The 12,687-nt window shown below is 41.5% G+C and overlaps 1 protein-coding gene across 2 annotated transcripts in view; it reads right to left on the reverse strand.

The window, feature by feature from the left end:
- Positions 1 to 12,687, reverse strand: part of LOC134895820 (annexin A1-like) — a 46,416-nt gene that overhangs the window by 5,219 nt on the left and 28,510 nt on the right. For both annotated transcript variants that reach the window (XM_063913867.1, XM_063913868.1), the window contains exons 9-12: positions 7,265 to 7,358; positions 5,375 to 5,470; positions 2,779 to 2,837; positions 2,486 to 2,608 (exon numbers count right to left, since the gene is read on the reverse strand). In XM_063913867.1, coding sequence (XP_063769937.1) covers positions 2,486 to 2,608; positions 2,779 to 2,837; positions 5,375 to 5,470; positions 7,265 to 7,358 — 372 coding nt within the window. The remainder of the gene's footprint in view (positions 1 to 2,485; positions 2,609 to 2,778; positions 2,838 to 5,374; positions 5,471 to 7,264; positions 7,359 to 12,687) is intronic.

Here is a 12,687-nt window from a genome sequence, read left to right on the forward strand (position 1 = left end):
TACCACAAGGGTCCGTAATTGACCCGCTACTGTTCAATATATTTATTAATGATCTAGGAATAGGCCTGGGAAACACAGTATCAATCTTTGCAGATGATACCAAACTGTGTAAGGTAATTAATTCAGAAATAGATGTGGAGTCTCTACAGAATGACTTATATAAACTTGAAACCTGGGCGTCTAAATGGGAATGAGGTTCAATATTGAAAAATGCAAACTTGTGCATTTTGGGATTAAAAACAAACTTGCATCCTACACACTTAATGGGGAAAATATAGGGGTAACAGTAGTGGAAAAAGATTTGGGGGTGCTCATAAATTATAGGCTTAATAACAGTACACAATGTCAAAATGCAGCAAAGAAGGCAAGTAAAGTCCTTGTGTTCATAAAACGGGGTATTGAGACAAGGGACAAGGATGTAATTCTGCCGCTGTACAAATCATTGGTACGTCCGCACCTGGAATATTGTGTTCACTTTTGGGCACCATATTATAAAAAAGATATCGGGGAGCTCGAAAGAGTTCAAAGGTGAGCTAATAAACTAATTAAAGGCTTAGAGACACTGGAGTATGAGGAAAGGCTCACTAGGTTAAATATGTATACACTAGAAAAGAGGCGACTAAGAGGAGACATTATTAATATCTTCAAATATGTAAAGGGTCATTACAAGGAGCTAGCAGGGGATTTGTTTATTAATAGAACTCTGTATAGAACACGTGGGCACTCACTGAGGCTAGAGGAGAGAAAATTCCGTACAAATCGTAGGAAAGGGTTCTTCACTGTAAGGGGAATAAAGATTTGGAATTCCCTGCCGGGGAAGGTAATAATGGCGGACTCTGTAAATGCATTTAAAAATGGATTGGACAGTTTTCTAGCTGAAAAAAGTATCCAAGGCTATAGCATTTAATATATTGTCATTAAGTATCTGGGAGTGGTACGAAATATAGTTGTCAATTGGTACGAAACCACTACATCAGCTGGTGCATTATAATGTGCACAGCTTAATACAGAATACAGGTTGAACCCGATGGGCATTTTGCCTCTTTTCAACCTCATTAACTATGTAACTATGTTACTATGGGGTAGATGTATTAACCTGGAGAAGGCATAAGGAAGTGATAAACCAGTGATATGTGCAAGGTGATAAAGGCTCCAGCCAATCAGTTCCAATATGCAAATTAACACTTAGGATCTGATTGGCTGGTGCCTTTATCACCTTGCACATATCACTGGTTTATCACTTCCTTATGCCTTCTCCAGGTTAATACATCTACCCTTATGTTACAATGCTGCCTTATATCCGTGTGCTATCAGTTGGATAGCAGCGCCGCTGCCATACATGGGGAGAAGCGGTATCAGTGCACATAGCGTGCGCTGATACTGCTTCTCCCCCATAGCGAAAGATAATACATTTACCCATAAATGTGAGAGAGTAACATATATATTTTTATGTATATTATTGTTAGACTGTTATTCAATCAAAAGAATAGAACAATTAGTTTTAAGATTGCCACTCTATAAACATGGAGTACTCTAATTTGTCTTGTTTTTGTAAAAAATATATTAAATATGTTATTTTATGTAAGCCAGAATATATTAAACATTTATCATGGTCGATTTTTCTGACACATACTTTAATGCATGTTTGTTTTTATTACTAATGTTATCCGGACTACAGGTCGACAATAAAAAGGTCAACAGTCAAATATGTCGACCGCTAATGGTTGACATGCATTAGGTGGACATGGTCATTAGGTCGACAGTGCTTATGATCATCAGGTAAAATAGTTGACAGGTTCAAATCATCGACATGCCAATGGTCGACACATATGGTTGACACAGCTTTTTTTAGGGTTTTTTGCATTTTTTTCAACTTTTTCATACTTTGCCATTTACGTGGACTATGATTGGGAATAGTAACCCAAGCAAGCGCAGCGGTAGCTGATGAGGCACCTTGCCCGCAGCTATGCAAGTGGACGCTGTACACTAATGTGGGTTCTACGTGCTTTGACGGCGAAAATTACACTAAAAAATCATAAAAATGTTGTGTCAGCCTTTTTTCTGTAGACCTTTTCAAGTATCAACCTTTTGTACCTGCTGACACTGGTGTATCTATAATGGGTGCAAGGAGTGCGGTGCACACACACGGCACACCCTGCACCCATTTAACTATACTCACCTCTCCGTTGGTCCATCGCTTGCTCCAGAGCGGCAAACATCACTCAGAAAATGGCTTTTTGATCCGGGCATGCACAATAAAGATGTCCCCAGGAACGCAGCATGGGTGCAATGTTCCCGGAGACCTGAGCACACGCCTGTACCTGTTGACCTTTTCCACTGTCTACTTTTTACCTGTCAACCTTTTCAGCATGTAGACCCTTTTCAATGTCGACCATATAGGGTCAACCTAGTGACTGTTGACCAAAATAGGGTTGACCTAATGAACCATACCCATTACTAATAGTGAAATACTTGTTATACATACCAGAATATCTTGGCGCAGAGATTTTTTATACATTCTGTTGTAATGGAACTTGATTTCATTCATGTCTATTTCTGAACGGGAGACCATGACTCGAATTAATTCTCTGTGCCGAGTTCCAGAGCCCTGTTTATAATATAAAGGAAATGTTGTTTAGTAAGATAGAAATGAGTATTGCTTATGAAACCGAGTTTTATATCATATAATTCTTTTAAAAAAAATGCAAATATCTATCAAATTGTTTACTGGGAAGTTATCATTCTAGACAAGTATACACAGTTTTCAAAATACTATACCTTCATTGACAAATACAGTTTCTCTGCAAAGAAAGCTGCTTTGCTTACAGCACACTTCACTATAAAAAAAAAGAAAGGAAAAATGAAAAGTTATACATATAAATACAGTATATAAAAAATAGTCCTGACTAATGTAATCCTACTCAAACACAATATTTTTACCACTTAATTGATAGTGCTGGTTCTCGTACACAAGTTTTAAAATGAGCTCGTATAAAGCATGTCAATAAACAAAAAAGAGTACATATTGTAATAGTGTATTGTGTTTAAACTAGGGATTCCAATACAGAAAACAATCTGCATACTGTACTGACCTGAAAACCAACCCTTATCCTCTCCATCGGGCATATGTATAAAAGCTTAAAGAGAGGTAAAGTGCCAACCAATCAGTTTCTAACTGCCATGTTATAGGCTGAGGGGTAGATGTATTATAGTGGCACATATTGTGATGCTATAGCTCTTCCTGCAGCACCTGATGCGCTGTGTCTCTCAGTACGCTTGCGTGATGTCTCGCTAGCCCAGAGCTGGCCGCCGCCGCAGCCAGGGACAGAGCTATCCCTTCTGTGGTGATTGGGTAATGACACATGCTGCTGTCAAAATTGATAGCTGCAGGTGTCGGAACACTAGCAAATCGGCATGATATCTTTTAGATAGCAGCGCTGATAGACAGGGGCGCTATCGAGCACACACCACCACAGTCATACATGGGGGAGAAAAGGTATCAGCGCACATATTGTGCACTGATACCGTTTCTCCTCCATACCGACAAATCATATATCTACCCTGTGTTTTAAAAATGACAGGAGCTGATCTCTCTACTTTATCTCTCTCTAAGTTTTAATATACAGGTATGCCCACATGTTTTGTAAACTTCTCCTGTAATGGGAGTAAAATCAATAACTGCCTGTCCATTCAATATGATTATGTTAACAGAGTGTTTGGTTTCTAAAAAGCCACATCATCTTAAAGGGGTCACATGTTCCCCCATATGTGATTCATGGCAGAACACTTTTGATTACTTAACACAGTTGATGGAGAAATATTTCTTCTGATGCATACTAGCTACGACTTGAGCAACCTGTATAGGGACTCTCATTACTTTAGCAGTTATTGATGGATATACAATGGGAGATAAGAATAATTATTAGCTGGGCTAAGTTTGAAAGAGGAATATAGAATTCTGGTGGACAATTGAACCACTGATATTAGAAATCATACATGTACAGTAAAAAACGTCTCTTGAACAGTCCAGATTAAAAAAAACACTGGTAGAGACTATACATATTTTACTTGGGTTTATAGTTCTGTTGTTTATTTAAAAAAAAAAAAAGTAGAAAACTAATTAAGTATATTTGCAGCCTGAGTCTAGGCAGAAAGTTTATAGCTAAAAGGCATATCTCCATGCATTCACCAAGACACACATACAGTACAGTATCTCAGCATGCATCTAACTCAAGAACAGCAATTCTGTTATATAAAATATTTAGGTAGAGTCTATTCGGAAAATCATGGAGAAAGTTGTCTTTAGAGCAATGATATTATTTTGATATGAACATCCTATAAGTGAAAACCATCATTTGGATCCTAGTGAAAGTAAGACCAATATACCCACATTCTTAAAAAGAGGGAAAATTCTATTTTAGGCAAATCAAAAAATCTGTGGGTATGCAATTTTTTTCTCTCCACTTATTTTTAATTCCAATCTTGGTGTTACAACCAATCAATAACCAATATTATGTAGCATAATGATACAGTAGGGAACATTAATTACTGGTAGCCAATAGGATGGGAAAGAAGACATTGGATGTGTGCTCCTCTTCCTGCCTATTATCACCCTCTGCTCCACAGTCACAATCTCTTTTTCCTCCCAGTGTACAGTCTAAGCTCTGCGTCTCTCTGCTCCAAATACTCCAGGAGCTAAATTTACTATACAGCGCTTTCCAAATCTATCACATCTATGGCGGATTGGGCAGCTTGATTTAAACATGCCTTAATTTTATATTGAAAAAAATTACGCCTTTAAATCCAACAAGCAAATATTCAGAAGTGGTTTCTTTGAAAGGCGCTACATAGTGAATTTACCCACAGGTGAGATCTCCTCCCTTACTCATGTAGAACTCAACAGTATCACTCCTACACTGCCAAAGTAGCAGCTAACCTCAGTTCAATGCTATTTGTTTTATCTTCAGTCCTCCTAGGCTTGGACTAGCTAATACATTTGCCATGGCAGCCTGCATGTAAAGCTAAAGTGTCTGATGCCAATACAAACTATTCCTGTAAAGTTTAAGTCATAATAAAATCAGTTACTAATGTTAAAAGAGGGAGCAGTATTTCAATTACTTTATTAGGTGGATCCCCTATTATAAAATAGTAAATTATGCTGACATGGGAATGTGCATAGGATATAAAAGGAACTGGAATCCTTCAAAGAACCATTTGCCGTGGTAAGTAAATTATATCATTTTATTTTTCTGTACTAAAAAAATAATTCTCCTTTTTATGTAGTTACTGTACATGAGTGTTTTACACCCTTATCTTAGAATCACCCTTTATTTGAAACATTAGAATACATTCGAAAGTAAAGATGAACACATACCAATAGCTGAAAGACATTTTTCAATGTCTCCTTTAAGCTCCAGGTCCAGGGCTTTGTTCACATCATGCTTACTGTATTTTGTGTATTTCTGTAGAACTGGAATAAGAGCATTTTGAAATGTTTACACTTTTGTTAATTACTTGCTTATATATTCCTGAGGGTTTCGGTGAGATCAGCGTGCTGGGTTTAGGTTAAAAAAAAAAAGTCTGTTCACACTTGGCAATGATTTTGCCTGCTCTGTGGTAGTTGATACATGTTGATTTGTCTACTGTATCTGTAATATGAAGTGTTGTACAGTTTTGTTTTTAAATGTCTCCAAGTGGTTTCTTAGGCTCTGCTAGATTTCCTATCATATCCCCTAAAAGGAACTGCAGTACCATCGCTTGTGGTCACCAGGCCACCCAATCAGCGATAGGCATATTCGGATGTTGTACTGACTATAGGCTATAGACTTTGTGGGAATTCCTTTGCTAGTGGTTGGCCATGTTCAACCAGTAGTGTCAGTCAGTCCAAGAGCACCATTTCATTATCTGAGAATAATTAAATTACTGAATTGTGATGCCTCTTGAGAATTCAAACTTCCATTAAGATAACTGAGGAGAAAATATGTTAGATCTATTTGGTCACATACTGGCATCATACAGGAAGTTCTGCCACTGCACTCTGACACAAGACTAGTAAATGATGTTATACACTACGGGTCTGATTCTGAGTCAGACAGAGATTGTGGCGACATATTTTGCCACAGTCGCATCTGTGTCTTATGCTCATGCCACTGCCGATTTACATAACCGAGATGCCCACTTGCAACGTCTTTAGACTGTGTATTTCTGTCTCTGTATGTATTTAGATGCACTATTAGTCGCACCATCGAATCTTGCATCAGCCCAATGGAGATTGTCTGGATATGGTGTCCTGTGTGAGTGGATTTGTGCCTTTGGATGCAGCCGCTTTCAGTGATGCACCCACAACATGTCCACATTGGCTTTGCCATCCCCTGTTACTTCCCAGGAACTCGTACTAAAATCTACAGAGTCTGCATCCAATGCTGTACTGTGTCTCTAAGTGCAGACAATCAGGACACGTGCTAGCCAGTCAACCATGTGCTGCATCAACACTGTGTCTGACTCACTTTTTTTGTTAGTTTTATCTACATTGTTTTGATATTAACAAAATATAAGAGATGTCCGCCAACCATTTTTGTTGTTTTGGTTCTAATTTGTCATCGAGTTTTGGGTTTTCCAAAACTGCCCTCACGTGTTTTGGCTTTAGATCTATATTTTTTTTAAATTGATGAAAACTGCTAAAATAACTTAATTTGGGCCTTTTTTGTTCCTACAGTATTATTAACCTCAATAACGTTCATTTCCAGTCAACTTTGACCATCTCACAGCTCATAATATTGTTTTCAGCAAAGTTTTTAGCACATCTATGAAACACTGCCACACAGCAGTGGCAGAAATGAAAAGCAGTGCAAAATGGAACAGTCTTTTGGCCCTCCCACCCACCCTTATGTTGGATATTAAAAAGGACATGCACAGTTTAACAAACTAAGCCACTTTTGTGGCTGAAGTGCTTGGTTTGTTTTGCCCCCCCAATCAATTTTTGGAAGGACTACCTCCGATCACTAATGAGGACATTGATGATGAGGATGCTGGTGGTAGAGATTGCATGAGCTAGTCCAAATTGCTTGAAGCTTATACTGGACTGCTTGTTATTAATTGTCCCTACTTCTGCTAAGTTTGGCTTCACAAATGGAGCAGATGCCATGTAGCAACTTTAGATGTAGCGCCACTGAATCCAATTTGAAATATGTACCCTGGTAATCCACTTCCCTTGTATACACTGTCTGCAAAAATACTACAATCCATTCTAAACTGATAAACGCACCTTTCTGGAGATGGTTATAACTCCTAGTGGTTAGAATGTTGATGAACACTGTAACATCTGCTCCTTTTCTCTTTTCACCAGCTTCATAGAGCGCCTAGGGGAAAAAAATTTTGATTTGAAATGTGCCCCAATGCCCTAATGAGAACAGACATATGCAAGATAACTAAATAAACATAGACAAGAAAACAGAGAGAAGGAAGGGCACTGTTGCTGAATTATCTTACAATCTATTGGGAAATGGGCCCAGGATGCAGAGGAGAGAGTATTGCTCATAGTGGAGACTGGGACTGTTGTGAAGGTATACTAGTGTGAGTAGTGTAGGTGAGAATTGGGTGAGATCTAATGAAGAGTTGGGATTTCGGAGAGTATATAAATATTGGAAGGCTGGGCAGAGTCTGACTGGATATGGTAGGGAGTTCTACAAGTGGGTAGCTGTAAAGTAGTAGTCTTGAAGTTTGGAGTAAGAGAAGGTTAGAAAGGATATGATATCACAGTTAAATCTAAGAGGGCATGAAGAAATATATTTTGGGATTACATTTGAGATGTACTATATAAAGGGGTAGTGTTGTGGAGAGCTTTTTAGGTGATGGAGAGTGATTAGATTTTGGAAACTTTAGTTTTTTAGAAATGTGATTTGCACATTACTGTGACAAATGTAGAGCACAGAGAGAAAAAATTAGGTTAGTATCAAGGTCAGCACCAATGCAGAGGACCTATGAGACTGAGGAAATAGAGTTATTGTTGAGGGTAAATAAGATTGAGTAGAGGTAGTTACTTGGGGAGGAGGGAAGACAAGATCTGTTTTGGAATTGGCTCATTGCAAGTGCCAGTGGGCCCTGGTGCTCGTTAGCACTTGTTGTTTTCCAAGTGTATTTATTCTTCTTTCTACAACTATTACTCCCTATCCACTACTATATGGTAAGGAAAGAGCATTAGTGCTAATGGCACTAGGGCAAGGAATACCTCGGAAGGGCAGCCCACATGTTTTTTGGCGGACCTGATCCATCTACTGAAGCCAGTCCTGGTGCCAATTGGTCTAGGGTTGGTTGGAATCAAGTTGTTGGGTCCCCCACACTACGAGTCTCATATCTATGGTTCCACTAGTTACGTCTGGTAAGCCAAAAAATTGAGCGGGACCTCACTTTGGTTTTTCCCCTTATTTTTGGGTAACCACTTCTAGACTAAAAGCGTTAGTGCTGGTTATAATTTAGGAAGTGTCCATATGCATTTTATTATTATTATTTTTTTCAAAACCTACAGTGTAATATACATACTGTAGGTGGATATTTACATATGTACACCTGCAAAGGTGACATTTCATATGGACGTTATCGTGAAGTACCATACGCTTGAAAAATGTGGAAGATAGCAGCTGATTGAGGGTCAGGCAGATCATATATGTCATAAAATAAAATCAACAGATCAAAATAATTTTTGCCCATTTTTGAGCATTTGGCAAATTGCAGTTTGCCAAAGCTAACTCTCTCTGCACATATTACATCTGCCCCACCTGCAGTGCAACATGGTTTTGCCCATCTGCTAACAAATTTGCTGCTACGATCAGGTCTGAATCAGGCCTTTAATTGCTCACACATTGGAGGTCATTTCAGGTAGAAAATATGTACCAGCCATAGGGTTGGTGCAAGTTTCGATGGTGCGGCCGATGGTGGCATCTAAAGACGCACCGAGCAAGATTGCTACATCTATAGACACTGAAAGTGATCATTTAAGTCAGGGATGGGGAACATTTAGCCCTCCAGCTGGTGTTGAACTACACATACCAGCATGCCCTGCTACCGCTTTGCTAAAACTGTTGCAGGGCATGCTGGGATGTGTAGTTCAACAACAGCTGGAGGGCCAAACATTCTCTATCCCTGACTTAAGTCCTTGCACATTCAGATGCATGGCTGTACACCAGGGTAGGGCTTTGTAGTTGCAATAGCAAAAAGGAGGTGATTTATCAAATCTTGAATAAAGTAGATAATGATAAAATACCAACTAGCCAACTTCTGTCATTTTTGGAACTCACCCTTTAATATGGCAATAAGGAGCTGATTGGTTGGTATTTTATAGCTCTCAAAGATCTGATAAATCTCCCCCAAGTCACAAATGTACAACTGGTAAAAAAGAAGACACAGGTGCTGCAGCATCCAACTCAGAATTAGTGACATGATATGATCCTGGGGAAAGAACTAATACTAAGTGATATGATGGCCTATTATTAGTGATTGCAGATAACCTAGATAATATATGTCTCAGCACAAAGCTATAAAACTACATGGGTCAGACCAAAAGAGTTTATGATAGTTTGAAGTAATACAAAGTTAGAGGTGATTTCTTTGTATATAGGCACTAATTCCGAGTTATTCGCTCGCTAGCAGATTTTAGCAGCATTGCACACGCTAGGCCACCGCCCTCTGGGAGTGTATCTTAGCTTAGCAGAATAGCAAACGAAAGATTAGCAGAACTGCTACTAAATAATTCCTTGCAGTTTCTGAGTAGCTCCAGACCTACTCACAGATTGCGATCAGCTCAGTCCGTTTAGTTCCTGGTTTGACGTCACAAACACGCCCTGCGTTCGGCCAGCCACTCCCCCGTTTCTCCAGACACTCCCGTGTTTTTCCCTGACACGCCTGTGTTTTTTAACACACTCCCGGAAAACGCTCAGTTACCACCCAGAAACGCCCCTTTCCTGTCAATCATTCACCGATCAGAGTGCGACTGAAAAGCGCTGCAGAATCCACAGCAAATCTACTAAGTTTTTAGTTAAATAACTAAGCGCATGCGCCCTATGTGGCTTGCACATGCGCATTTTGCAACAAATCGCAGCATAGCGAAAATTGGCAACGAGCGAACAACTCGGAATGAGGGCTCTAATGTCATCCATTAACAGTCATTTTGGCTTCACATAACAATTCTGACTTTGAATGATCGTAAGTTATCACAAGGTAGTATTCTTTGGCAGATCTACAACACTGATAGACTGGTACACTGTCACCCAGCAGTTGCTCTGTGTGTAGATGCTTACTGGATGGATGACAATGTGATGTAAAAACGTGGTCATTTGTGTCTTATGCAGAGGGGACAAGATCGGAATTTGAGCATAGCTATATTAAGACACCTCTACCCTTCATATTCACAAATGACATATAAAATTGTAAAGAGAATCTTTAAAAACTCCACACATTGGGGTAACTTTACTAAGATGGGAGTTCTATTTAAGATGGGATGTTGCCCACAGTAACCAACCAGATTTTATTTCTCATTTATCTAGCATCTTCTAGAACAGGGGTGGGGATCCTTTTTCCTGCCAAGAGCCATGTGTATTTTTTCAGAATCATTTGCGGGCCATTTTTTAAGCGCCCCCCACACACACACACACACACCACCACCACCAATGTGTGCTCTCTCTTAGGAAAGTGGGCGTGGCTACCTTATTAGCTGCTCACACATAGGGGGTCATTCCGAGTTCATCGCACGCTGCCGATTTTCGCTGTGCTGCGATCAGGTCTCTACTGCACATGCGTATGCACCGCAATGTATGGGTACAATGCGGATCGTTGCAGAGCTATGGATTTAACGAAGAATCCATACGCACAGCTGATTGCAAGAAGATTGACAGAAAGAGGGCGTTTATGGGTGTCAACTGACTGTTTTCTGGGAGTGGTAGGGAAAACGCAGGCGTGTCCGGGCGTTTGGAGGACGGGTGTCTGACATCAATTCCGGCACCAAAAAGACTGAAGTGATCGCAAGGGCTGAGTAAGTCTAGACCTAGTCTGAAACTCCACAAAATGTTTTTGCAGAGCTCGGCTGCACAGGCGTTCGCACCCTTGCAAAGCGAAAATACACTCCCCCGTGGGCGGCGACTATGCGTTTGCATGGCTGCCATTGGCGTGCGCAGCACATTTTATTAGGGGGTGCACTGTCGGAATGGTGTGTCTAGCACCGCCTTTTGGGCGTGTCTAACACCATCTATTGACGGTCAACGCAATATAAAATATCCATATTTGTACCAATCCTCAGAGGCGGAACTACCGCCAGTGCAACCAGTGCGTTGCACTGGGGCCCGCCTCTGTCCAGGGGCCCAAAGCATGTAATGAGTCAAACTGACTCATTACATGCCGCTGTGCGCTGCGGGCAACCGCTGCCCGCAGCGCACAGCCGCCCGGAGAGAGGAGAGGAGCAGCGGTACAGGGGAGAAGGAGGAGGAGGGAGCCGAAGGAGGGAGCCGCAGCAGCGCTTTACTACTGGTGGAGGCGCTGCTGCTGCTGCCCCTCTGCTTCACTATAGGCTGTCTTCCGAGAACAGCCTACAGTGAAGCAGAGGGGCAGCAGCAGCAGCGCCTCCACCAATGACACAGCACTGCTGCTGCTCCCTCCTCCACCTCCCTCCTCCTTCTCTCCAGCCCAGGAATCGTCTGACGCTGCACCGAGGAGCCTGAGCCAGCGGAGACGCCGGAGAGGGTAAGTATAATTCTTTCTTTCTGTCTCTTTCTTTCTTTGTTGGGACTGCCTGTCGCTATGTGTAAAAATGGGGTACTGCCTGCCGCAATGTGTAAAAATGGGGGACTGCCTGCCGCTATGTGTAAAAAATGGGAATCCGCCTGCCGCAATGTGTAAAAATGGGGAATCTGCCTGCCGCAATGTGTAAAAATGGGGGACTGCCTGCCGCAATGTGTAAAAAGGGGGAACCTGCCTGCCGCAATGTGTAAAAATGGGGGACTGCCTGCCGCAATGTGTAAAAACGGGGGACTGCCTGCCGCAATGTGTAAAAAGGGGGGACTGCCTGCTGCTATGTGTAAAAATGGGGAATCTGCCTGCCGCTGTGTGTAAAAAGGGGGAATCTGCCTGCCGTAATGTGTAAAAAGGGGGACTGCCTGCCGCAATGTGTAAAAAGGGGGAATCTGCCTGCCGCAATGTGTAAAAATGGGGAATCTGCCAGCCGCAATGTGTAAAAACGGGGGACTGCCTGCCGCAATGTGTAAAAGGGGGAATCTGCCTGCCGCAATGTGTAAAAAGGGGGGACTGCCTGCCGCTATGTGTAAAAATGGGGAATCTGCCTGCCGCTATGTGTAAAAAGGGGGAATCTGCCTGCCGTAATGTGTAAAAAGGGGGACGCTGTCTGCCGTAATGTGTAACAAGGGCACGCTGTCTGCCGTAATGTGTAAAAAGGGGACGCTGTCTGCCATTATGTGTAAAAAGTGCATGCTGTCTGCCGTAATGTGTAAAAAGGGGGACGCTGTCTGCCGTTATGTGTAAAAAGTGTACGCTGTCTGCCGCTATGTTTAACAAGGGCACGCTGTCTGCCGTTATGTGTAACAAGGGCACGCTGTCTGCCGTTATGTGTAAAAAGGGGACGCTGTCTGCCGTTATGTGTAAAAAGTGCACGCTGTCTGCCGTAATGTGTAAAAAGGGGGACGCTGT

Source organism: Pseudophryne corroboree, chromosome 1 (assembly GCF_028390025.1).
Source record: "Pseudophryne corroboree isolate aPseCor3 chromosome 1, aPseCor3.hap2, whole genome shotgun sequence".
Classification (NCBI taxonomy): Eukaryota; Metazoa; Chordata; class Amphibia; order Anura; family Myobatrachidae; genus Pseudophryne; species Pseudophryne corroboree.